General features: G+C 43.7%; 3 protein-coding genes across 5 annotated transcripts; all 3 read left to right on the top strand.

The window, feature by feature from the left end:
• The first annotated feature begins 6,541 nt into the window (after positions 1–6,541).
• Positions 6,542–9,331, top strand: LOC135554955 (protein phosphatase 1 regulatory subunit 27-like). Its single transcript, XM_064987339.1, has 3 exons — positions 6,542–7,401; positions 7,810–7,960; positions 8,251–9,331. Exons 1-3 carry the CDS (start codon positions 6,882–6,884, stop codon positions 8,369–8,371), a joined length of 792 nt encoding a protein of 263 aa, XP_064843411.1. The 5' UTR covers positions 6,542–6,881; the 3' UTR covers positions 8,372–9,331.
• A 7,033-nt stretch (positions 9,332–16,364) lies between these two features.
• Positions 16,365–19,382, top strand: LOC135555417 (mapk-regulated corepressor-interacting protein 1-like). 2 transcript variants are annotated; one of them, XM_064987824.1, is made up of 6 exons: positions 16,365–16,754; positions 16,969–17,084; positions 17,829–17,862; positions 18,054–18,172; positions 18,374–18,478; positions 18,585–19,382. In XM_064987824.1, exons 1-6 carry the CDS (start codon positions 16,705–16,707, stop codon positions 18,647–18,649), a joined length of 489 nt encoding a protein of 162 aa, XP_064843896.1. In that variant the 5' UTR covers positions 16,365–16,704; the 3' UTR covers positions 18,650–19,382. The 2 variants fall into 2 exon arrangements, with proteins under 2 accessions (XP_064843896.1, XP_064843897.1); XM_064987825.1 differs by having other exon boundaries at positions 16,374–17,084; positions 17,759–17,862.
• A 1,638-nt stretch (positions 19,383–21,020) lies between these two features.
• Positions 21,021–24,446, top strand: LOC135555409 (THO complex subunit 4-like). Of its 2 annotated transcripts, none has more exons than XM_064987808.1 (6): positions 21,021–21,400; positions 22,845–23,000; positions 23,122–23,269; positions 23,672–23,738; positions 23,830–24,004; positions 24,131–24,446. In XM_064987808.1, exons 1-6 carry the CDS (start codon positions 21,158–21,160, stop codon positions 24,143–24,145), a joined length of 804 nt encoding a protein of 267 aa, XP_064843880.1. In that variant the 5' UTR covers positions 21,021–21,157; the 3' UTR covers positions 24,146–24,446. The 2 variants fall into 2 exon arrangements, with proteins under 2 accessions (XP_064843880.1, XP_064843881.1); XM_064987809.1 differs by having other exon boundaries at positions 21,266–22,426.
• Positions 24,447–25,286: the final 840 nt, after the last annotated feature.

Here is a 25,286-nt window from a genome sequence, read left to right as displayed (position 1 = left end):
AGTCCCCTGACACTTGTGGGTGTCGTAGAACAAAACGGAGAACCCCATAGTGTTCGTGAGATGCTCGTGAGACATTTCCATAGAGTGGTCATACTAGTTTGTAGTATCAGTTGGGATGCTACAGACGTTTTCGTGAGAAGACCAATCTAGCTCTGCCACCTTTCACCTCAGATGGGGAAGTGCCACATCGGCAGATGCGGTAGATTGAGACGTATCCAATGGAAAACTGATATCTCTAGCTGAAACTGGCTGATTTTTATGGGGATTTTGTTTAAATGTCACTTAGATTGATGCACCGATGCGTCAACCGACTCTAGGGGGATATATTCAGGGCCCTAAATGTGTGGCTCAACCAGTTGTTGGGGGAAAATCGAGAAGTCATGGACATGCTTTCTCATCACTTTTTCTAACATGCAAACTTCCCTACTATAAATGACCTCATGTCTGCTGTCGATTCAGTCTCACCCTTCTGACACTGTTACTGGTGACTGCAGCTGGCATGGTGGAGGCTCCCTGTGCAAGGACTGAGGATTACTGGCTCCTGATTTAGATGTAGGCTTCCTATTCTGGCCTAGCCACACGTGACGTAACTGGATCCACCCGGCCCGAGCGTGTATCTCCCACTGGGCCTGGAGGATCCAGACTGAGATCCAGTCCCACAGTGTTCACTGTCCAGTAATCCAGGTGTGTCAGTCTGCTCCCTGTCTCTGCCCCCCTGATGAGAGCATAGTGCTGCCACCAATGGGGCTCACTGTGACCGGGGCAGGCCAGGCTGTTCTGAGAAGAGGCTCATCACGCCATGCACAGGAAGCATGCGGTACCTGGCACCCCATCATCAGTACAAGAATGCTGTCTGCCAACTTGGCAATAGGTATGCATTTTGCAGACAGCCCCATGCCCTAGTCCTGCTCAAAATATGTTAGGAGATTAATCAAAGCTCAGAATATGCACTGAGTGTACAAAACATTAGAACACCCTTTTTCCCTCAGAACAGCCTCAATTTGTTGGGGCATGGACTCTACAAGGTGTCGAAAGCGTTCCACAGGGAAGATGGCCCATGTTAACTCCAATGCTTCCCAAGTTGGCTGGATGTCCTTTGAGTGGTGGACCATTCTTGACACACAGGAAACTGTTGCGGGTGAAAAACCCAGCAGCGCTGAAGTTCTTGACACACTCAAACTGGTGTGCTTGGCACCTACTGCCATACCCATTCAAAGGCACTTAAATCTTTTGACTTTTCCATTCACCATTTGAATGGCATACATACACAATGTCTCAAGGTTGAAAAATACTTCTTGTTTCTATGGTTTCATCTCACCTTGAACATATTTAGAGAGTGAGTCACCAACTGTCCAGCCACCAGCTTGATGAAAGTCAACATCAAAGTGTTTTGGAATCCATAGCTGTCCGGTCAACATGATAAGCCTATTTGACAGGTTGTTAACATCACGATGCCTCTGTCTGTCCTCGGCTGTGTCCTAAACCTTTGGTCTGTTATTGAAGGTCTGTCGTTATAAGGATCCTAATACTTTGCGGTGGGTACAGATACCTGACTGTTTCAACCACTTATTTATAGAAGGAAAATGTGCTTTGCCAGATAATTTATAACATAGATCTTAAACTATACAGTGCATTTGGAAAGTATTCAGAACGCTTGACTTTTTCCACATTTTATTACGTTACAGCATTATTCTAAAATTGATTAAATTGTTTTTTTTCTCCCACCGACCAGAGATATGGAACTACCAAGAGTCTTCCTAGAGCCGGCCTCTTCCTAGAGATGGGGAGAAGGGCATTGATCAGGGAGGTGACCAAGAACCCGATGGTCACTCTGACAGAGCTCCAGAGTTCCTCTGTGGAGATGGGAGAACCTTTGTCGTGGAAATTTCCTCTATTTACCAAATCATGAGAGCAAACCACACACAAGTCAGAGTTAGTTATCACAAAGTCCATCTTTAATTATATGAGCTCTATTACAACCCTGTGACTCTCAGATCAATTCAGTGTCTATCAATGAATTCTCTGAGAGTCCCTTCCACATTTCAACTGAGATCCTTTATAGCAAAGACACACACAGGATAAGACTGCATCGGCATAATTCATTGTTCAGCTTTGTCTCCTTTCTCAAACTCAGAACCATAAACCAATCCTCCATATCAACAGGCATATATCAAATCCATCCTATCTTGACAAGATCACAGAGACACACTGACTGGCACACAGACATTGTGGAGCCAAGAGATACACGCTTGACCTCTCCCCTCTCTCCGGCCCAAACAACTTAGTCTTGACATAGAACAGATACTGCAACCCCGCCACAGTATTATACAAAAATAACATTATGATGAGAAGTAACTTACAAACATATGATGAATATAAAACATCTTACCTATGTTACCACCTAATTCTGATTATTCCCCAACACCTTCCAGAAGTACAACCATCTCTGAAGCCACTCCTCAGTAAAAGGCACATAAGGCTGCATGACTGGTTGGAGTTTGCCAAAAGGCACCTAAAGACTCTCAGACCATGAGAAACAAGATTCTCTGGTCTTATGAAACCAAGGTTGAACTCTTTGGCCTAAATATCAAGCATCACTTCTGGAGGAAACCTGGCGCCATCCCTACGGTGAAGCATGCTGTGGGGATGTTTTTCAGTAGCAGGGACTGGGAGATTAGTAAGGATCATTGGAGGGATAAACGGAGCAAAGTACAGAGAGATCATTGATGATAACCTGCTCCAGAGCACTCAGGGCCTCAGACTTGGGTGAAGGTTCACCTTCCAATAGGACAACGACCCTAAGCACACAGCCAAGACAACTCAGGAGTGGCTTTGGGACAAGTCTCTGAATGTCCTTGAGTGGCCCAGCCAGAGCCCAGAATTGAACCCAATTGAACATCTCTGGAGAGGCCTAAAAATTGTTGTGCAGCGACGCTCCCCATCAAACCTGACAGAGCTTGAGAGGATCAGCAGAGATGAATGAGAGAAACTCCCCAAATACTGGTGTTCGAAGTCTGCAGCGTCATACCCAAGAAGACCTGAGGCTGTAATCGCTGCCAAAAGTGCTTCAACAAAGTACTGAGTAAAGGGTCTAAATACTTATGTAAATATCGTTTTTAATATTTGTATTATACATTTTTTGGGCAAAAATAGATAAATTGTCATTATGGGGTATTGTGTGTAGATTGATGAGGAATTTTGTTGATCCATTATAGAATAAGGCAGTAACGTAACAAAATGTGGAACAAGTCAAGGGGTCTGAATACTTTCCGAATGCACTGTATACATAAGTCATGACACAGCTGCAATTGGAAAACATGGACTGTTCTCTCTTTTCTCATGGACTGTTCTCTCTGCTCCTGTCCAGCAGGCGGTACCGAAGCATCGGGTCTCGGACCAAAAGGCTCAGAGACAGGTTCTTTCCCCAAGCCATAAGACCTTTCAATAGACAGCTACCACTGTACTACCTGCACGGACTCTATGCTCATCCACAGGTATTTATTATGGATCCTCATTAGCTGCTGTTATCGTGTGTGTGTGTGTGTGTGTGTGTGTGTGTGTGTGTGTGTGTGTGTGTGTGTGTGTGTGTGTGTGTGTGTGTGTGTGTGTGTGTGTGTGTGTGTGTGTGTGTGTGTGTGTGTGTGTGTGTGCCTATGTTTGTGTCTACCCACTAAGGCACACACGCCTACAGGCATACACTAAGGCACACGCTGACACTCTTCTCACACACGCATACACACACACATGCACCCACACTCACAGATGACACCACACACTTACACTCATCACCATGCACAGACCCACTCACCACATACGCTACTGCTATAGTGATTATTGTGATTACTAACTTGAAACACTACAGCGATTCACACACCAGGAAGCTTTTAACATGGAACTGCTTGGTGGTAATTGACAGTATGCAATACTGTATGTGCCTTATAAGGCATGCGGGAGGTGGGCCTGTATCTATGTATAGCACACTGAGTGGAGGGTGATTCAACCCCTACAGATACGTGAGCAATCCTTTTGGCATGTACCCAAGGGTGATGCAAGAGGACAACAAACAAACAACTCCCACCAAATGAGGCCCTTCTCGGTCTTGGGTGGGTAGGGGCTTTGGGAAGGAGTAGCACCATAGTTCATGGAACTCCACCACCCTCTCACCACACGTCTTTATGAGAGACTGGTGAACTCGATAATCAGTGCATAAAGTCTCTTCCCCGAAGCGGTTATAAATTACTCTCACCTAAATTTGTCTAGACATGAGCTCTAAGACTTTTCCACCAGCTCCTCGGTGCAGAATGGTCAGCTGTGCTGGGTGGAGACAGTGCAGGGCTAAAAAAGGTTTATGTTCAGGGCCGGGGTCAGTTCTAATCCGAAGGTAAAGTCACCCATACAGTTCCAATCCCAACGTTGTCACGCCCTGACCGTAGAGATCTTTTTATTCTCTATGTTTGGTTGGTCAGGGTGTGACTCGGGTGGGAAACTCTATGTTCTGTGTTTCTATGTTTTGGCCGGGTATGGTTCTCAATCAGGGACAGCTGTCTATCGTTGTCTCTGATTGGGAAGCATACTTAGCCTTTTTTCCTTTTGTATTTTGTGGGTAGATGTCTTTGTTAGTGGCCTGTGTATCCCTAGTAAGCGTTGTGTTTCTTGTTTCTTGTTTTGTTGGCGACATTTCATAATAAAGACAAATGTACGCTCAACACACTGCACCTTGGTCAGGTCATTTTCAAGACAACGGTCGTGACAAATGTGGATAATCATAATGAGTTTAAAGGGCCCCTCCAGTTAGGTAATTGATGGAGTTAATGGGTGTATGTAACTTAATTTATTTGTGACTGAATACACAAGCCTATTATACCCCTAATTACAATCAACAGTTCTAGAAGAAGGATGGTTTTGCAACAAGCTTATATCTCCTCTCTCTTTGTAATACAATTTGCCATGATGTGATATAACATAAGCCTTGACATCTTGATGGTAAGTGAGCCAGTGGATCCTTATAGTGGAATTGTACCTAATGACAGATGCAGGACACACATAACAGGATGTATATTACAGTAGAGTGCACTGCTTCTCAAGCCAGGCCTGATAGTAAAATGAAGCCTATGTTGTGGATTCTAGTCAACCATAAAGGTTGCCCCTTAGGGCACAGTAAGTCTACCCTGCGAGACCTTGGTAAGAGAAAACCAGTGGGATGGTAGCCATGCTATTTTCGTTGGCTAGCATGGAGCAGCTCCTGTGAAAAGTCCAAAGCCTTTGAAATCCAGCTTGAACCAGCTCTGCTACTCTTAGAAGTTCCTGCCTGTCTGATGAGAACAGCTGGCACTGGCACAATGTCCCGGCTGTCACGGTTCGCATGCACAACTTCCAACTCACAAAATCATGAAAATGGAGTAACCACAGTACCAACTTTACTACATTTCAAAACATTAATTTGGGATTTGAGCTAATCAGACTTTCCAATATGATTGAAGGTCACACAGATTGAAAGATCACTGCACTGTAAAGGGCCTTCTTTTTTACACCAAAACCATCTGATCTTTTAACATCATCTCGAGAAATGGGTTACATTTCGCAGCATAGATTTATGTTCCTATGACACAACTGTTGGCCAAGACTGCGCTCCTGCACTGAACTCCCTGAATGGCTGGATACTATTGGCCCAGTGGTTCCTGAACGTCCTGTATGGCAAGTTACTATTGGTCCAATGGGTCCAGGCAAATGAGTGTAGATCAGATGTCAACCATGTGATGGGGTTACTGTTTGCTCTAATGGCAGAGATGCTACGGTCAAAATATTGATCCTTCCAAAGTTTCAAGACCTGTCACAATAAGAAAAGATACAGTAGTTGTTCAAGCAACCAAAAAGTATGTTATGTTATCCTTTCATTGCAAATAAAATAACTTTTGAAGACCTTGTTTGTCTGCTATTTTCTTAATGTCAAATAACGTGTCCTAAATTCTCGTACATTACCTCTGTTGAAATAGTTCAAGTATTCAGGTTTTTGTTGTTTTGAGGTGAGAGTTCTTGAGCCTTTCCAAAGTAACAAAAACAAAATGTCACTAATTCTGAAAATCATATATAAGCCATGTGACTCGACATGTGACTCTCACACTGTTGACCACCATGACCATGTGACAGTGCTGTTCCTTGTGAAATTCCAAAAAAGGCTGCCTGACCTGAACCCAGGGGCCATAAAACACATTTGCACTGAACTGTAAACATTTAATTTCCCTCAACTGTTAATGACAGTTTGTTCCTCTGCTGATGTTGATCTTGGACATTTTGATGTGATGTGGTATTAGACATGTTGGGCAAGCTCAATAAAGACCCCAATGTGTTTGTGCTATGGGGATTGGGGTGGAGGCAGTGTCAGGGGTCATGTGACCGCATAGTGGGAGGAGCCTGGCCTGCCAGAGACCACTCCGTTCCAAGCTAAAGTCACTCGATATGAGGGATGACGGGCACCAAAATAGCCCTCCAGAGTGTATATAGGGACCCTCTCCCACCTGCTCCATCAGACCACCAGCCTGTACAAAGCCAGAGGAAACTGTAGTGACATACAAAAGGACTGGAGAAACAAGACAGGAGGCACGAGGGAGAAATCCAGAGAACCAGAAGGAAAGAAATAAATAAAAAGAGGAAGTTTGGCCAGTGAGAATTAACTTTGGGAAAGTTTTGGTACTTTGCAGAGAGAGTAGCCGTGCTACTCTGGTTGGAAACTCAAGGATCAGAAAGAAGTCAAGGACGATAAGCGTGAAAAGGACAAAGGAAATTGTTTCCCCTGACTGGATTGCAAAGTTTTCTTGGATTTCTCCCACCCCTCCTCCTGGGCTGAGCGCATAGGGGGAGGAAGAGCCGTGTTGACCGCAGGGATGAAGTATAGCTACCAGCTACCAGTGTCATCGTACACCACGCGATATAGTCAGTACACACCAATGACGTACACACCAACACACTACACCCCCAGCAATTACACACCTACGCACTACACCCCCAGCAATTACACACCTACGCACTACACCCCCACCAATTACACACCTACGCACTACACCCCCACCAAATACACACCCACTTCATATACCCCAACAAAGTACAGCTCAACTCACTACACCCCCACAAGCTACACCCCATCACTTTACACACCTACACACAAAACCAGTTCCAGTTACACCCCTTTGTACAGCAAAGGAACACGCTACAGTGCTGCTGCACGTCACACAGCACACATACCTGCACAGCAGACTCCTGCACCTCTACCACTTAAGCCAGTCCGGGCTGTACACTTCTCCAATGACATTATCTTCCAGGACCTTGTCCGACATGGTGAGATGGAGCAGATTGGACGCTTTATGAGAGCGAAGAAAGTACGTCTGCATACCCTCTTCCCATCTGGTGAGTGAATTTACAAATACATAAAGACAGAGGAAAAGTGTTGAGAGATTGACAGGAGTTACCACAGCAGGCAATGGCACCTACAACTGTCTGCATGAAAATATAGTCACTATATTTTCATTATAATATAGTCAATAATATAGTCACAACAGCTTCTTTTTCGGAGTGATATTGTGTTGACAAATATAAAACTACTGAGAAGTTAAAGGGTCTCAAATATTTATTTATATTCTAAACCAGTAAAAGAATAAAAGCTTGAAATAATTGTTTGACAAATGCATAGAGAAAGTTCAGAAAAGTTCTGAAGTTAAAAGCAGGGGTTGAAATGACAGAAAAGCAGTGTAAGGGTATGTACAGTGCAGCTGAGCCCTCTTCTGACTGTGCCCATGTATGGTGCTCTGTGTACAGGTATGGCAGCACTCCATGAGGCCGTACTCACAGGGAACCTGGATTGCGTGAAGCTGCTGGTGAGATATGGAGCTGATGTCCACCAGAGAGATGAGGACGGCTGGACGCCGCTGCACATGGCCTGCAGTGATGGCTTCCCCGAAATCGCCAGGTTGGTGTACAAATGAAACACAAACTCATAAAACGTCCACAGAAATATTTCCCTACAGTACGGAGACCACAAAACACAACATTCAATTTATCTATCATGCAACATTGCTGACTCTTTGAGAAATAACTCTTCTGACAAAAGGCATGTAGTGATTTGCTAACCATACTGACCTCGGTGACCTGATTGAACCAGACATGCAGCATTTCATAGCCAGTGTGAATATAGACAATGAAGATGCCTTGTGTGAATGTGACTTGTGCTGAACAACACTGTATTTTGTCCCTCCTTAGCTACCTGCTCTCTCTTGGTGCCAGTGCATTTGCAGAGAACGAGAACGGGGAGAAGCCAGTGGACCTCATTGACCCAGACTGTAAGGAGCTGGTCAATCTATTTGAGGCAGGCTGTGTGTAACTCACTGGCCACCTACAGAACAGGACCTGAAGGAGCTTGATGTGGACAGATGGATAGTGTACCCTGGTCCTGAGACTAGCTTCTTGGAATGGAAAAGCCCAGCCAGAGAGAAGGAGAAAGACTGGGACAAGGGACCAGCCCACTTTTCCTGCTACAGAGCACTTGTAGCCTATTCTTTGCTAAATGCATAATTGTGACTCACAATGCTTTTTGGAGAGGGTTTGTATATCAAGTTGGACAATGCTTTGTAAAGGTTATCATTTTTTGTAGCTTTTTCATTCTTTGCTTAAAAGAAGTTGGCTACTTTTTGTTTGGTGCTTTTCCACAAAAACATGCAAACCAGTCTTGTCACTTTAGTTGTCACAAACAGCATCTCAGGCTGTTCATAGCACCAGCAGCTTTCAGTTTCCCAGATCATGTAGCACCACATACCAAAAAATACAGTGTGACACACCACAGTAAACAGTTACTTAATCGGTGTAATGAATCAATGGTGTATGTCTTCATTCTGATTACCCAATGAGATCATCCAGCCCAATTCTGTGATCAATCTTATAAAATCTGACTGTCCATTGCTTGAATTTTCCACAAAACTACGCAGCATTAAGGATAGTTCCTGCATATGGGCAGAGACTATTTTCAACTCACTGCTTCCAAAATACAGATAGAGTAACAGATAGAGTAAGACTGTATTTGACATTGTTCTCTGCATTTAGCCTGTGTGTTTATGGCTTGGGAAAAGTTGTGTGTATCATCTCTGCTGAGCAGAGAGAGGGCGTCAATAGCAATTCACATAAAAAATTACATTTCATTTGGTAGGCCAGAGATCATTGGAAAATAGCTACTATGCCATACATGCACTGGTGCTGCTGTATTGGCATTTTTCCTATTATGCTTGGCAGTTGTTATTTTCTGAAATAGCTAACAGTGTATTCTGCCCATTTCAACTAATCTAATGAATTTCACCAATGAAAGTCTTATTTTTTTACAAAATATTTTCGTAAATAAAGGTGCTTTTTATAAATATTGATGAAATTAATTGGTGGGGATGCAACTCTTTTCTATCTCACTGATTGACCCTTGATGGAAAAAATCTACGTAGCCTATTATAGGTCATGATAAGGATCACCTAGAGGAAAAGGGTAACGAGCTGCTAATTCACATCATTTCATTAAAATAATGTTTTTACGTTTTTTGAACAGTCATTCCATATCAACCTGAGGTTTATGTTTAGACTTACTGTGGCATTCACATGCTGTCAGAGATCTCTGAAATGTGGAGTTCTGACTTGGAAGTTTCACTTGAACGACCCTCAAGTCTGGATAAGAGCGTCTGCTAAATGACTTAAATGTAAATGTAAATGTAAGTCGTACGGTGAATCCCAAACCAGGCCCTCGCCCCTACCAACTAACTCATTTGTAGAGCCCTCCATGTTACGTGTTACTGATAAAATTCCAAGTGTGACTTCAAAAGTGGCGAGGGGACCAAATAAACCCATCAACTTCGGGACACACTCATGACTTGAATGATGCAATTACACAGGTATATAATAATACAAGCATACAATTTTAATGACAAAATTCCATCATGTTTCTTCCAATGAGAATTTTTTTATTTCGTTTCGGGTCAAAGTAGTCAGATGGGGTGGTGTGTTTTGGGGGATAGTGTATAGGTGCAGGTTTAGATGGTGGTGCAATTTAAGATTTTCCCATTCCCTTTTCCCTTTTTTGTTTGTGACCAAAATGTGCAATCTGCACTCCGACCTGCGAAAGGCAGCAATACACAACACAGCGTCTACTCTGCTGGAAACCACACGGTAACACACCTTTGTCGGAGGACTGGGCGAGCAAGAGGCTGGATGGCGAGAAGAAGCGAGGCAGAAAGAAGGGTGCGAGGTGCAAACCTGAACTGACAGTGAAATACAAGCTGAGTACTTTCTCCTTTGGGTCAAGTACAGAAGAGAACAATGCATGTTATGCACCTGAAGATCCTGAGCAGTCAACGGATAATGAACTTGAAATTGATCCTGACAAAAGTGAGGCGAAAGAACCTGCGTAGTCAGGTAAAGTGAAGACTTCCAAGCCTCACCGCAATGATCTGGAAAATGCATGAGATGACTGGCTCAGTGGGAGTACAATTCATGGAGAAAGAAGATCCATGCCTTTTAGCCAATCCGTTTGTGGTATCAGGCTGGGTGAAGGAGTGGGGTTCTGTCAATTCGGTCAAAGTATCCAGAGATGGAGTGTCTGCTGCTCAGAGGGAAAGGTCGTTGCGCATTTCTAGTCTGGGGACTGATCTCCGGAGCAGACCGCCGCTGACAGGAGTGATAGCTGGGGTGGGGTTGAGTGAATCAACTGAAGTTGGGGGTCCCCGGTGTTTGTGAGATATGTTGTTTAGTGCGGCGCAGACTAGAGTGTTTGCCGGATAAAGTCATGCTAGGGTATATACATTTTCCGGGTGAGAGCTTTTGTTCCGAACCCACTATGGTGTTTCAGGTGCCAGGTTTATGGTCATGTTGCAGCAGTATGTAGGAGGGAGATTCCTAAATGTGAGAAGTGTACATATGGGAGTGGGCTGGGGGAGTATTTCAATTGTGGGGGTGGCCATGTTGCTGGGGATCAGAAATGTCCTGTGCAAGTGAGACAGATTGAAGTTTCCAGGGTGAGAGCAGTGCAGAAAGTGTCATATGCTGAGACAGTAAGGAAAGTAGAGGTTGATGGGCAAAGTATGAGGGAGCATGAGAGGATCCCTGTGAGTATTTCTATTTACTACCACAAACCGATGCTGGCACTAAGAACACACTCAACGAGCTATATAGGACCATAAGCCAACAAGAAATAGCTCATCCAGAGGCAGCGCTTCTACTGGCTGTGATTTTAATGCAGGAAAACTGAAATCTGTTTTACTTAATTTCTACCAGCATGTCACCTGTGCAACTAGAGGGCAAACAAATTGACATCACCTGACTGGAATATGTTATTGGATTCATGGCATTGTGGTGTTTTACCACATCAGTAAACAGCTTAATTTTTTTATTTATTTAACTAGGCAAGTCAGTTAAGAACAAATTTTTATTTTCAATGACGGCCTAGGAACAGTGGGTTAACTGCCTGTTCAGGGGCAGAACGACAGATTTGTACCTTGTCAGCTCGGGTGTTTGAACTTGCAACCTTCCGGTTACTAGTCCAACGCTCTAACCACTAGGCTACTCTAGTGGTTAGCCTAGTGGTTAATAAGTGCATCGACGACGTCGTCCCCACAGTAACCGTACGTACATATCCCAACCAGAAGCCATGAATTACAGGCAACATACGCACTGAGCTAAAGGCTAGAGCTGACACTTTCAAGGAGTGGGACCATAACCAGGATGCCCTCCGACGAACCATCAAACAGACAAAGCATCAATAAAAAACTAAGATGGAATTCTACTACACCGGCTCTGACGCTAGTCGTATGTGGCAGGGCTTGCGTACGTACATATCCCAACTGGAAGCCATGGATTACAGACAACATCCGCACTGAGCTAAATTCCAGACCTGGCGCTTTTAAGGAGTGGTGCACTAACCCGTATGCTCTCCGACAAACCATCAAACAGGCAACGCGTCAATAAAGGACTAAGATCGAATCCTACTACAGCAGCTCTGATGCTTGGCAGATGTGGCAGGGCTTGCAAACTATCACGGATTAAAAAGAGAAACCCAGCTGCGAGCTGTCCATTGACACGAGCCTACCCGACGAGCTAAATATATTCTATGCTCGCTTTGAGGCAAGCAACACTGAAACATGCATGAGACCACCAGTTGTTCCGGATGACTGTGGGATCCCGCTCCCCATAGCTGATGTGAGTAAAATTCACAGGGCCAGACGGATTACCAGGATGCGTACTCAGAGCATGCGCTGACCAGGTGACAAGTGTCTTCACTGACATTTTCAACCTCTCCCTAACCCAGTCTGTAATACCTACATGTTTCAAGTAGACCACCATAGTCCCTGTGCCCAAGAACGCCAAGATAACCTGTTTAAATGACTCACCCCATAGCACTCACAACTGTAGCCATGAAATGATTTGGAAGGCTGGTCACAGCTCACATCAACACCATCCTCCCAGAAACTGTGGACCCACTGCATTTCGCATACTGCCCCAACAGATCCATAGATGATGCAATTCTATAGCACTCCACACTGCCCTTTCCCACTTGGACAAAAGGAACACCAATGTGAGAATGCTGTTCAGCGTTCAACACCATAAAGCCCTTGAAGCTCATCACTAAGCTAATGTCCCTGGTACTGAACACCTCCCTCTGCAACTGAATCCTGGACTTCCTGACAGGCCGTCCCCAGATGGTGAGGGTAGGCAACAACACATCCGCCACACTGACCCTCAACACGGGGGGCCCTCAGGGGTGCGTGCTTAGTCCCTGTACTCCCTGTTCACCCACGACTGCAGATGACACGATAGTGGTAGGCCTGATCACTGACGATGATGATAGGAAGCATATAGGGAGGCGGTCAGAGACCTGGCAGGACAAGAACCTCTCCCTCAACGTCAGTAAGAAAAAGGAGCTGATCGTGGACTACAAGAAACGGAGGGCCGAGCCGAGCACGCCCCCATTCACATCGATGGGGCTGTAGTGGAGCGGATTGAGAGCTTCAAGTTCCTCGGTGTCCACAACACTAAATATCTATCATGGTCCAAATACACCAACACAGTCGTGAAGAGGGCAAGACAACGCCTCTTCCCTCTCAGGAGGCTGAAAATATTTGGCATGGGCCCTCAGATCTTTAAAAAGTTTGACAGCTGCACCATTGAGATCACCTTGACTGACTGCATCAACGCCTGGTATAACAACTGCTTGGCATCCGACAGAGGGTGGTGAGTACAGCCCAGTACATCACTGGGGCTGAGAGCTTCCTGTCATATGAGGCGGTGTCAGAAGAAGGCACCAAACATTTTCAAACTCTCCAGCCACCTAAGCTGACAAGCGCTACCAATGCACCAAGTCTGGAACCAACAGGACCATAAACAGTTTCTACCCCCAAGCCATAAGACTTCTAAACGACTGCTAAATAGCTAATCAAACGATTACATTGACTACCTGCGTTGATCCTTTTTTACACTAACTCTCTTGCACAGACTTTACACACACACTCACACTGACACCCCAACACACAGACACTACATACACACACACACACACACAACATGCACACACATGCATACTGACGCCATACACTCGCTTTCACACTTACCACTAACCACAAGAATTTGGTCGTACCTCAATTGGGGAGGACGGTCTCGTGGTAATGGTTGAAGCGGAATCAGACGAATAGTATGAAATACATGAAACACATAGTTTCCATATGTTGGATGCCATTCCATTTTCTCAATTTCTGATATTATTATGAACTAGCCTCCTATGCAGGAAGGAGACGTGTTCTGTCTCCTAGAGATGAATGTACTTTGGTGTGAAAAGTGCAAATTAATCCCAGAACAACAGCAAAGGACCCTGTGAAGATGCTGGAGGAAACAGGTACAAAAGTATCTATATCCACAGTAAAACGAGTCCTATATCGATATAACCTGAAAGGCTGCTCAGCAAGGAAGAAGCCACTGCTCCAAAACCGCTATAAAAAAGCCAGACTACGGTTTGCAACTGCAAATGGGGACAAAGATCTTACTTTTTGAGAAATGTTCTCTGGTCTGATGAAACAAAAATAGAACTGTTTGGCCATAATGACCATCGTTATGTTTGGAGGAAAATGGGGGTGGCTTGCAAGCTGAAGAACAGCATCCCAACCGTGAAGCACGGGGGTGGCAGCATCATGTTGTGGGGGTGCTTTGCTGCAGGAGGGCCTTTTGCACTTCACAAAATAGATGGCATCATGAGGGGGGGGGGAAATGATGTGGATATATATTGAAGCAACATCTCAAGACATTAGTCAGGAAGTTCAAGCGTGGTCACAAATGGGGCTTCCAAATGGACATTGACCCCAAGCATACTTCCAAAGTTGTGGCAAAATGGCTTACGGACAACAAAGTCAAGGTACTGGAGTGGCCATCACAAAGACCTGACCTCAATCCCATAGAAAATTTGTGGGCAGAATTGAAAAAGCGTGCGTGAGCAAGGAGGCCTAAAAACCTGACTCAGTTACACCAGCTCTGTCAGGATGAATGAGCCAAAATTTGCCCAACTTATTGTGGAAAGCTTTTGGAAGGCTACCTGAAACAAATGTTTCAGGTAGCCAAATACTAGTTGATGTATGCTATCTTCTGACCCACTGGGAACGTGATGTAAGAAATAAAAGCTGAAATAAATCCTTATCTCTACTATTATTCTGACATTTCACATTCTTAAAATAAAGTGGTGATCTTAACTGGCCCAAGACACTGAATTTTTACTAGGATTAAATGTCAGGAATTGTGAAAAGGTGAGTTTAAATGTATTTGGCTAACACGGAAAATACATTTATTTTGTCCCCCTACACCAAACGCGATCACGACACGCAGGTTAAAATATCAAAACAAATTCTGAACCAATGACATTAATTTTGGGACAGGTCGAAAAGCATTAAACATGTATGGCAATTTAGCAAGTTAGCTTGCACTTGCTAGCTTATTTGCCCTATTTAGCTAGATTGCTGTAGCTAGCTAATTTGTCCTGGGATATAAACATTGAGTTGTTATTTTGCCTGAAATGCACAAGGTCCTCTACTCCGACAATTAATCCACACATAAAACAGACAACCGAATCGTTTCTAGTCATCTCTCCTCCTTCCAAGCTTTTTCATCTCTGAACTTATATGGTGATTGGCTTCTAAACTTTCATAGTATTACCACGACAACCTGCAAAATATTTAGTCTTACAATCACCCACGTGGGTATAACCAATGAGGAGATGGCATGTGGGTACCTGCTTCTATAAACCAATGAGGAGATGGGAGAGGCAGGACTTGCAGCGTGACCTGCATCAGAAATAGGAATGACTTCTATTTTAGCCCTTGGCAATGCAAACGCTCTTGAGCAGTGTGGGGGCAATAATTGAATAACATGGATTTCTAAATGTATTTTGCGACGCTTGTGCACGCGATGCGTATGGTCTGGCCAGCATGCATGGTGTATGTAAACATCCGACTTAAACTGTAGCTACCTCATACCCTTACACATCTACTAGGTACTGGTACACTCTTTCAGTGTTGCCAACTCCTCAGTAAGGAAAGTAGCTATTGGCTGTCCTAAAAGTTGCTAAATGATGTTATCGCCTAATTTGCATAATTGGCCATGTGCATGTAATTGTGATGGATGCTGTAGGAGAGACAAAAGGTGAGTAAAAATCACCCTAAATATGTTTAGAACTACAAATGAACTTTCTTCTGTCGATTCTTGTTTTTTTTAATGTCACAATTCCAACCCTCCTTCTTTATTCGGGCTTGGGACTGGCAAAAGTGAACCAAGAGACACTCTGACGGAGTTACTTAGTTTAAATTGTATTTATTTATTTAAAAAAAACTTTTTTACATTTACATCCCGCCCTGAATGTAAGCCAAGTCTCTAGATTTGTCGCTAGTCGTTTTTTTTTTTTTAAATGTGTCGCTATAGGGGTCTGAATACTTGCTACATATAGCGACAACGTCGCGAAGTTGGCAACACTGTTTAGAAGCCCCACAGTGGAGGTGTCATAATACCCATAAAACCTAGCGGTCAAACAGGGAAATAGTGTGGGGCTCTATATAGCCATGCTATTTTTTTAAACTTGTTATCGTTAACTCTTCATTGTTGGAAAATGACCTATAAGTAAGCATTTCACTGTTGGTCTACGAAGCATGTGACAAATAAAATGTAATTTGAGTAGTAGGCCACTACAGGGATAATATAGGGTTACATGGTGGTTTAGTTTCCTTTTATTGTGAACAAATGTGCAATGCACTTTCCAAACTGTGAAAGGCAGCAATACCCAACAAAGTGTCTTCTAGTCTGCCGGAAAACTACACGAAGAAGAAGAAAGCAACACACTTTTCTCAATCAATGAGAATATAGTTTAAACAGACAAGATGGTGGTTTACACACTTTTTTGATTACTTCATGGAGCCCCCAAAAAAGTATTTAACATAATATTGGAGCAATTTCTAAATTCAAACGAACCCCCCTGCAACTACACATGGACATTAAGAAGAAATGCGTTCTTCCAAGTCGGGAACTGAGGAAGCATCGTCAAGTTGGCCGAAAATGATCTGTGCTACACTTAACATTACCTACCTAATGACGCCTATAAGCCAGCTGGAACAGTAATGGTCTGACTAGGGCTTTGTGATATTTGTAATAACTGTGGGGCAGTATGATGTTTTTAATTGCTAGGGTGCATTTTGTTCGGGTCTATAATCTCAGGTAAGGGTATTTTTAGCCAATGCTTTTTCTAACTTCTTCGCAAGCTGGTCCATGGTCTGTTTTATTTAAACAAGTACTAAAAAGATCCGAGCAGAGAGGGTAAATGTTGGGGAGAAGGCATGCATTCATAGAAGCATTCCTTTGGATTTTAGCATTATTTTGAACCAACAAACCTATTAATTTTGTTGACTTCCGTTTTAAATTACTTGCCCAGAAATGATTGGTTGGCATTGGCAACCGTTTTAGCCGATGGGAGGCCGAGCTCGCGAACGGTAGTTACATCTTGTTGGCTGAGTAAAGAAAGGGAAAGGAAGCCGAATCTAAAGACAGGTTTGTAAACATAGTTTACATCTTGGTAATTTTCGGATTATTTCAAGATGGCTATAGCGTTATTAATTAATATGACACTGCTGTTGGAAACATTTAATTTGTACTATTGTCTGGATATATTCAGCTTGATAAAGTTAAATGGCTTAGCTAATAATATTAGATGTTAACGTGTAGCAAACATTCGCTAGATAGCTAACGTTATGGTACCGAATAAGCTGACGTTAGCTTGCTAGTTAGCTAACGTTATCTTTTATCTGTCACCCACTACTTTAATCGCAAGCTAATTTCTAACCAACAAAAATGTAAATTTAAAATATATGATATTGGGTAACGTTAGTTAGCAAGGTAGGTGCTTTATATTTTACGAGTCACTGGTCAATATGGGTTGCCTAGTATAATTTATTGTTAGCTGTCTTAGCTAACGTTAGCTAGCTCGCTTGTGTAACGTGAAGTGTCAGATAGAAACATGTAAACATTGAAGCATAAGTAACATCAATAAGCAAGCTAATGCCGATAGTGTTGCATCCAATGTAGCTTTCTGGCTGTATAGTTAAGTAACTGTATTTTGCAGTCTGTTTTAGCTAGCTAGCTTTCAAATGTCAACATTCCTCTATTGTTTGTGATTGGTGTCTTTATTTAGAATGAATCATGTCACGCCTTGTTTCCACCACTAGCTATCCAACAGAGGATAAAGAAGTTTCATATTCTCTCAAACCCCCCCCCCCCACCCCAACTATTCATTAGAAAGGAGCAAGAGACAGACTGCACACAGAATGAGGTTGGAAGAGAGTTGTTTACCTGTTATGGTTGTGTTGTGTGCTAACTGTAAATCAAGCTGTATCTTGTAGAATCAGGTATACTGCATGCATGCTAGAAAAGCGTATGTTCTATTTTCTAGCCTGTCTGTTCTGTTTTTTTTTCATTCTTTCTTGCTGTTTGTTTTTTATTTGTATCTTTGCTGCTTTACAGCTCATCTGCTCCCAGGATGGTGAACAACTACAAGCGGACTTCCAGCCCTCGGTCTCCTACGAACAGTGGGGAGCTTTTCACTCCAGCGCATGAAGAGAATGTGCGCTTCATCCACGACAGTGAGTCTGCCTCATAAGGCCGATCTCTTACTAAGACTAGCCCTTAACGTCTCTCACCTGAGTAGGCTTATATGTTGGCCATCAACATGATCCAAAGCTGCTTACAGAGCCCCTGTACCACTGAGCTCAGATGAGCCATTTGGATGGAATGTGGTATGTAAGGAGATGGTTGAAAGCTGGCATGTGTATGCTTCTTTACAGCCTGGCAGTGTGTGCTCAGAGACATCCGGTCACCACAGAGCAGCGAACGCAAAGACCGTGGACCACAGGAGTATGTGGAAAAGAACCCAAATCCCAACTTAAATTGTAAGTGACTTGATGGATCTGAGTATGTTTGTCATTTAAACAGGCTATTTACTAGATTTGTCAAAAAGACAAGAGTAGTAATGTTATTTTTGATCCTTTCTTGCAGCTTTCACACCAGTTGACCTGAGTGACCTCAAGAAACGCAACACACAGAACTCCAAGAAGTCCTAGTCTTTCTCTTTATAGTCAACAGCTTTTTTTCTGCACTAATTATCCTTGAGAACCTTCTCCTCCTCTGTCGGCCAGCAAGTCAACCTTTTGGCCAGTCCTGCCCAGAATGCCAGTCCTCTTTCTGCCCACCTGGACTAACAGCCTGCCCATTCAACAGCAGTGGGCTGATGTCCTAACAACCAAAACATTTTTGGAGTCCCTTATCCACCCCCCCCCGCTCTTTCTCTGTCCGGGCTCAATATTTTCTTACCCTACCTCTCATCTGGTTGACGTGGAAAGCTGGCATTTGATTTCCAGGGATTCTCTCTTCCGGTTCTTGGTTTTACCGCCATTAATTTTTCTTTTTCACTCTTTCTTTTTTTTTATGTGAATGGGACTGATGCAGAGTTTCAATGAAATATGCTGACATCCTGATGCCGAAGTACAGACTGTGTACAAATTCTTCATGGGACACTTTAAAGGACTGCGGTCGTAAATATAAACTGTTTTCTTTTCAATCTACAAAGGATAATGCTGAAGGGCTGACATTCTTTTTTTTGGAAGTTAGTTGAATTGTAGATATATTGGAATGGAATCCGATTGTACGGGCGAGTTTTGGAAACCAAAAATTGTTTAGGATAAATGCCAACATTTTTCATATACATTCATGCCCCTAAAATGGACTTAAATTAGACATCTCCACATTGACTTCTCAGCCTTGAAAAAAAATATTGAATAAAATACTTTTACAATATTTCACTCTCAAATCATTGGTCATAGATGTTCTGACCTAAATTCTCTTTTTGGATATGTTACCTGTATACTCCCCAATGATGTATGTACAAACATCACAGAACCTACAGTAGGATGGTAAATTGTTGTCTCATGCTTTTTGTTTTGTTTGTTGTGCATTGTTACTGAAAACAATGCAATAGGCTACTGAACAAAAATATAATTGCAACATACAACATTTTCAAAGATTTTACCGAATGCAGTTCATATAAGGAAATCAGTCAATTTAAATAAATAAATTCTATGGATTTCACATGACTGGGCAGGAATGCAACCATGGGTTTTTCCCCACAGAAGGGCTATTATTACAGACATAAATACTCCTCAGCAACCCCTCTACACCCCCCTCATACGATCCTGCAGGTGAAGAAGCCGGATGTTGAGGTCCTGGGCTGGCGTGGTTACACGTGGTCTGCGGTTGTGAGGCTGGTTGGACGTACTGCTGCATTCTCTAAAACAATGTTCGAAGCACCTTCTACAGCATCAATTTAACAGTATAACTTTAGGCCGTCCCCTCGCTGCGAACCAGGGACCCTCTGCACACATCAACAACTGACACCCACGAAGCATCGTTACCCATCGCTCCACAAAAGCTGCGGCCCTTGCAGAGCAAGGAGAACCACTACTTCAAGGTCTCAAAGCGAGTGATGTCACTGATTGATATGCTATTAGCGTGCACCACCGCTAACTAGTTAGCCATTTCACATCGGTTACATATAGACAGTATGGCTAGTATTACGGTATGAACAGGAACAGTGTGTACAGCGGTAGTTATAGGATGATTCTGGACTAGAATACAGTATATACATATGAAGTGGGTAAACGTTATTAAAGTGACCAGTGTTCAATGACCTATCTACATATGGCAGCAGTCTCTAAGGTAGCTGGCTAGTAAAAGTGCCCTAAGTTCAGGGCAGTGTACTGGGGGAAACTGGCGAGTGCTATTTAACAGTCTGATGGCTTGGAGATAGAAGCTGTTTTAAAGTCTCTCGGTCCCGGCTTTGATGCACCTGTACTGTCTCGGCCTTCTAGATGGGTGACCAGGCCGTGTCTCGGATGGCTGAGGGGCCAAGCCGAGTTGCACCAACTATCAAGGAATATGTCAGATCTATTTTTGTATAACCAGCACTACAGTAAATTCAAGACCATTGCGCTGCTGCACTGATAATAGCAGCACAGGTCTTTGTAGTGATATGACTCAAGGCATCAATTTTAACTATGCCACTTTGTTTACATACTCATCTCATATGTACTCGATACCATCTACTGTATCTTGCCTATGCTGCTCTGTACCATCACTCATTCATATATCTTTATGTACATATTCTTTATCCCCTTACACTTGTGTATAAGACAGTAGTTTTAGAATTGTTAGTTAGATTACTTGTTGGTTATTACTGCATTGTCGGAACGAGAAGCACAAGCATTTCGCTACACTCGCATTAACATTTGCTAACCATGTGTATGTGACAAATAAAATTTGATTTGACAGCATAACCTGAGTAAACTGGAAGGGGCGGCGCACAACAAGCGGACACTGACAGCGTCATCCGTTCTCACGTAACGAGGGCACGTGGCTATAAAGACAGCTTGCGCTCTATTTTATCGTTTTTTTTTCTCTCACGCAGCTGAGTAGTACCGCAGGGTTATTACCAAGGTTTTTACTTAAGGCAGGGCTCGGTCAGGCTAGTTTTTTAGTTCGCTAACAGTTCTTCTTAGCGTAATTGAAACTTCATAATGTCCGATAAAATGGATATGTCGCTAGACGACATCATCAAGCAGAACAGGCAGCAGAGAGGGGGCGCAGGAGGCCGTGGTGGTGGAAGAGGCCGTGGCCGGGGAGGCTCTGGCGGGGGCCGAGGTGGTGTTGGCCGTGGAGCAGCTGGTGGAGGCTTTGGGGGCCGAGGTGGAGGATCCGGCCCCATGAGGAACCGACCGAACCTGAGCCGTGGCAGAGCAAGACCTACGCCATACAGCAGGGTATGAGAAATTTAGAGGAATGGGCTGAGAAAAAGGAAACCGCCTCGTAACCTGAAAATGCCTGCTCGACGTCCTCTAATCTTCAGGCTTGCTAGCTGCTCCCAATGGCTAGCTTGCTAGTCGAGAGGCACTTAGCTAGCTAATCGAATTTCTCTCGAATTAACGAAGGGAAACCCTTTAATTTGTGGTTGATATGGAAATATAATGCACATAACGTGTCCCTGTCCACCCATACCCATGTCTGTTACCACTTTTTGAGAATAAGCTTTTGGAGCAGGTTAGCTAGTTGCTAACACTGGAATAGCTGCTTACCTACAAGGCCCAGACGGCGCCATTTTGAATTCAGCATCTTCAATCAATGAAATATTTATTTCATGGTCTGTCGCAGTATCTTTCGTCCCAGAAAGTCACTTGTTGGACCACCGAATGGCACTGCATCGAATAATATTGTTGCAGTTGGATGATTTTTGTAGCAGAGGCAACTTTTGGCGAGTTTCATCCTACACTCCTTTCTTTTTGTTTGGGAGTGGCTGGCGGGTTAACACAATCCCCTTTGAGCAGCACCATATCAACACAGAATGGTGTCCTTTATGGATGGAGCAGTGGACTTTTCCCCTCTTATTATTACATATTTTTATCTCTACATTTCTAGTTGTTACTCGTCACAACTCAATCAAAATGGCGTGGTTTCAAAATGGACGCTCAGATAGTTGCCATCCATGTTCAGGCCAGGTAGTTGGTCTACTTTATTTTTCTAGTTGTCTCTTTCAGAAAATGGACACGTAACTCATCAAAGCTAACTCATGGCTTTTAAAGAACAATTTAAGCAAATAACCACACAGCTGGAGTCGACACTGATGCAAAGTACTCCAGCGCCATACGGATGGATGACTTTCTTCAGCATACTACTCTCGCTGGGGGATGGCCGCCTGGAGAGCCTTTGGTGGAGGAGCCGATGGCAAGAGAACAGTGGGCGACATTGCTAGCCTAGTTAGCCAACAAGGGGGTGGGAGCGGAGTGCAGATGGTAGCGAATAAATGTGTACTGTTATTAATGACTTGTTTACTGTTAAATGTTGCTCAAAATAGCGTCAACAGATGTCAATGCATACATTTCTTCATTCTAGTATGGGAAATGTTTCATTTTTTACAATTAGGGCCCATCAGTTTTAGCTAAATGCTTTATGGCCTGTTAGCTTGGACTAGTGTCTAGAATTGATATGTTGCCATGTGTCCTGTTTTTGCACTGGTTTACTTGCTTGTAGTAATGGCGTGGGGAATGCTGGGAATCTCCACGGGGTAGTAGTGTGCCAACCACCTGGCCCTGTTTGCTGTGTAGTCCCTGATCTCCCCAGCACCTACCCAGCTGTGTGGACTGGACTCTGTGATTGGCAGAGACAGGGGAGCCTGAAGTCAGCAGGTTCGTTCTCTTTCATCTGTTGCAGCCCAAGCAGCTTCCTGATAAATGGCAACACGACATGTACGGCAATCATGGCTTCAATGCCAGTGTTGGGGGCGGCGGGGGTGGCGCTGGTGTGGAAACCGGAGGGAAGCTTCTTGTCTCCAATCTCGACTTTGGCGTTTCAGACGCAGATATTCAGGTACAGCTTATTTTCTTTGACTTGGTTGACCCTTTAGAAATTGCGTATTTACCGTGGCTTAGCATTTCCAAAATGGCACTTGAAATCACTTACAATCACTACATGGTTTCTCTCACTACAGGAGCTCTTTGCAGAGTTTGGTACACTAAAGAAGGCAGCTGTTCACTATGACCGGTCGGGCAGAAGCTTAGGCACTGCAGATGTCCACTTTGAGAGGAAGGCAGATGCTCTAAAAGCTATGAAACAGTACAACGGTGTACCACTTGATGGTAGGTTTCTCAAGTGGCTTTGACAGTTGCCACAAATATTATGTCATTTGTACCTTGCTGAAACATTTAATTGTTTTGTGCTGTTGAGGTGTCTTTCACCATGCTCACACTGTATATTCATCTAACCTTCAAGATGCTGAAGGTTAAAACTTTCAAAAATGGGTGCTCAGGTGGTTGCCATCCATGTTCAGGCCAGGTAGTTGGCCTGTTTTGCTAGTTCTCTTTCAGAAAATGGACGTTTAACTCAAAAAAGCCAGCTCATGGCTTTTAAAGAACAATTTAAACAAATAACCACACCGCTGGAGTCGAAGCTGATGCAAAGAACTACAGCGCCATACGGATGTTTATCTTTCTTCAGCACACTACTCTTGCTGGTGATAACCTGAATACTTTCTCTTGCAGGGCGTCCCATGAACATACAACTTGTCACATCACAGATCGACACACAAAGACGACCACCCATGCAGGGGTAAGTGTTAAGATTGAGCTGTTTTCCAAAACAACCTGAGCCAATGATAAGTGTCATGAATGGAAGGTGCTAATGTTCAGATGTTCTACAGTATGAACCGAGGAGGTGGTGGCATGAACAGGGGTCGTGGTGGTGGGTTTAGAGGGATGCCGAGAGGACGTGGAGCAGGACGTGGAGGAGGCAGGGGCCGAGGTGGCCGCGGGGGAAGCACTAAGCCACTTTCCGCTGAAGAGCTGGATGCCCAGCTCGATGCCTACAATGCCAGGGTGAGTCTCGGTTTGAAAAACAAACATTTGTTTGCCTACATGTATATAGTGTTTGAAATTAATGCTGGGACAGGCCTACTATGGTAGCATGCGTCTTATCTGATGCGTTTCCTCCACCCACCCCAGATGGAAACAAGCTAAGAGCAAAGCCTAGGTGAATCCTCCAGGCTGCATTACACTCCAGGCTGAACATGAGGACAGTCGCAGTTGTTACAGCGTTGAAGATGCAGGACATTTTACACTTGGATGTCTTCTGATGTGATTTAAATTTGTGTATCAATCCTTTTAAATGCTCCCATGTGTTTTTTACCAATTTTTGTTTTTTGGAAAAAAATATTGGTTTTGACTGTAGGTCTAAGGGGGTGGGTGGGGCTTTCCCTGTTGATCTGATTCCTTTCCCCATAGATCATTGTAATAAACCCTGCAGTACATATTAACCATACTCTGACGGCTTTGTTTTTATTGTCAAGTGCACCTGTACAGTGAAATCCCTTGCATTGTTGGGAGGGCCTGCTAGTAAGGATTTCACATAGTCTACACCTGTTTACAAAGCATGTGACAATTAGGATGTGATTTGATTGCTCATTCCAACAATGCAGTGATCAATATCGGTACAACACATAACAAAGGTAAGCTTTCTACGGGGTTAGTGCCAATACCATATTTACAATGTGCAGGGAATGGGATCTTAGTGGTAGATATGTAGAGTTAAGGTGATTAGGCATCAGGGTATATGATAAAAAGCAGAAGACCGTGTTGGGTCAGTGTGAGCAAGTAGTGTGCATGGAGCTAAAAATATAAGGGGCAATGAAGATGGTCAGTGTAGTCATAACTATTTTGCTTTCTTATGGCTTGGAGGGCTCTACCCCAAATAGTTTTGCAGTGCCAAATGTCTTCCTGGTTCCAAACATTGTGTAACAGCCGGACACAAAGTACTGAGGTTGTCATGCAAATCTTAGCTGAAGTGCATTGCACCCAACGGTGCACTAGGACATGGGAAACTAAAGACTAGTCATTTGGCGACGTAAAGTATCCTGTCGGTTTACTAGAATTCGGCCAATTGACGCAACTGCGAACAATTTGATTAGCAAGCTGTTGCATGTCTCCCAGATCCAAATGATATATGCGTGACTGGATTACCTAGGCTAAACCACTAGATGGCCGCATCGTCCATTGAGTGTGAACATTGCTTTGTTAAGGCTACTTTGTCAATTTTGCAGTCTGTCCATTACTGATGTTTAAAAACGTGTTGGTCTGTTCTTACTCCGTGTACTTGATAAGG

The sequence above is a fragment of the Oncorhynchus masou genome, chromosome 15 (assembly GCF_036934945.1).
Source record: "Oncorhynchus masou masou isolate Uvic2021 chromosome 15, UVic_Omas_1.1, whole genome shotgun sequence".
Lineage (NCBI taxonomy): Eukaryota > Metazoa > Chordata > Actinopteri > Salmoniformes > Salmonidae > Oncorhynchus > Oncorhynchus masou.
This window is presented reverse-complemented; position numbering and strand designations above follow the sequence as displayed.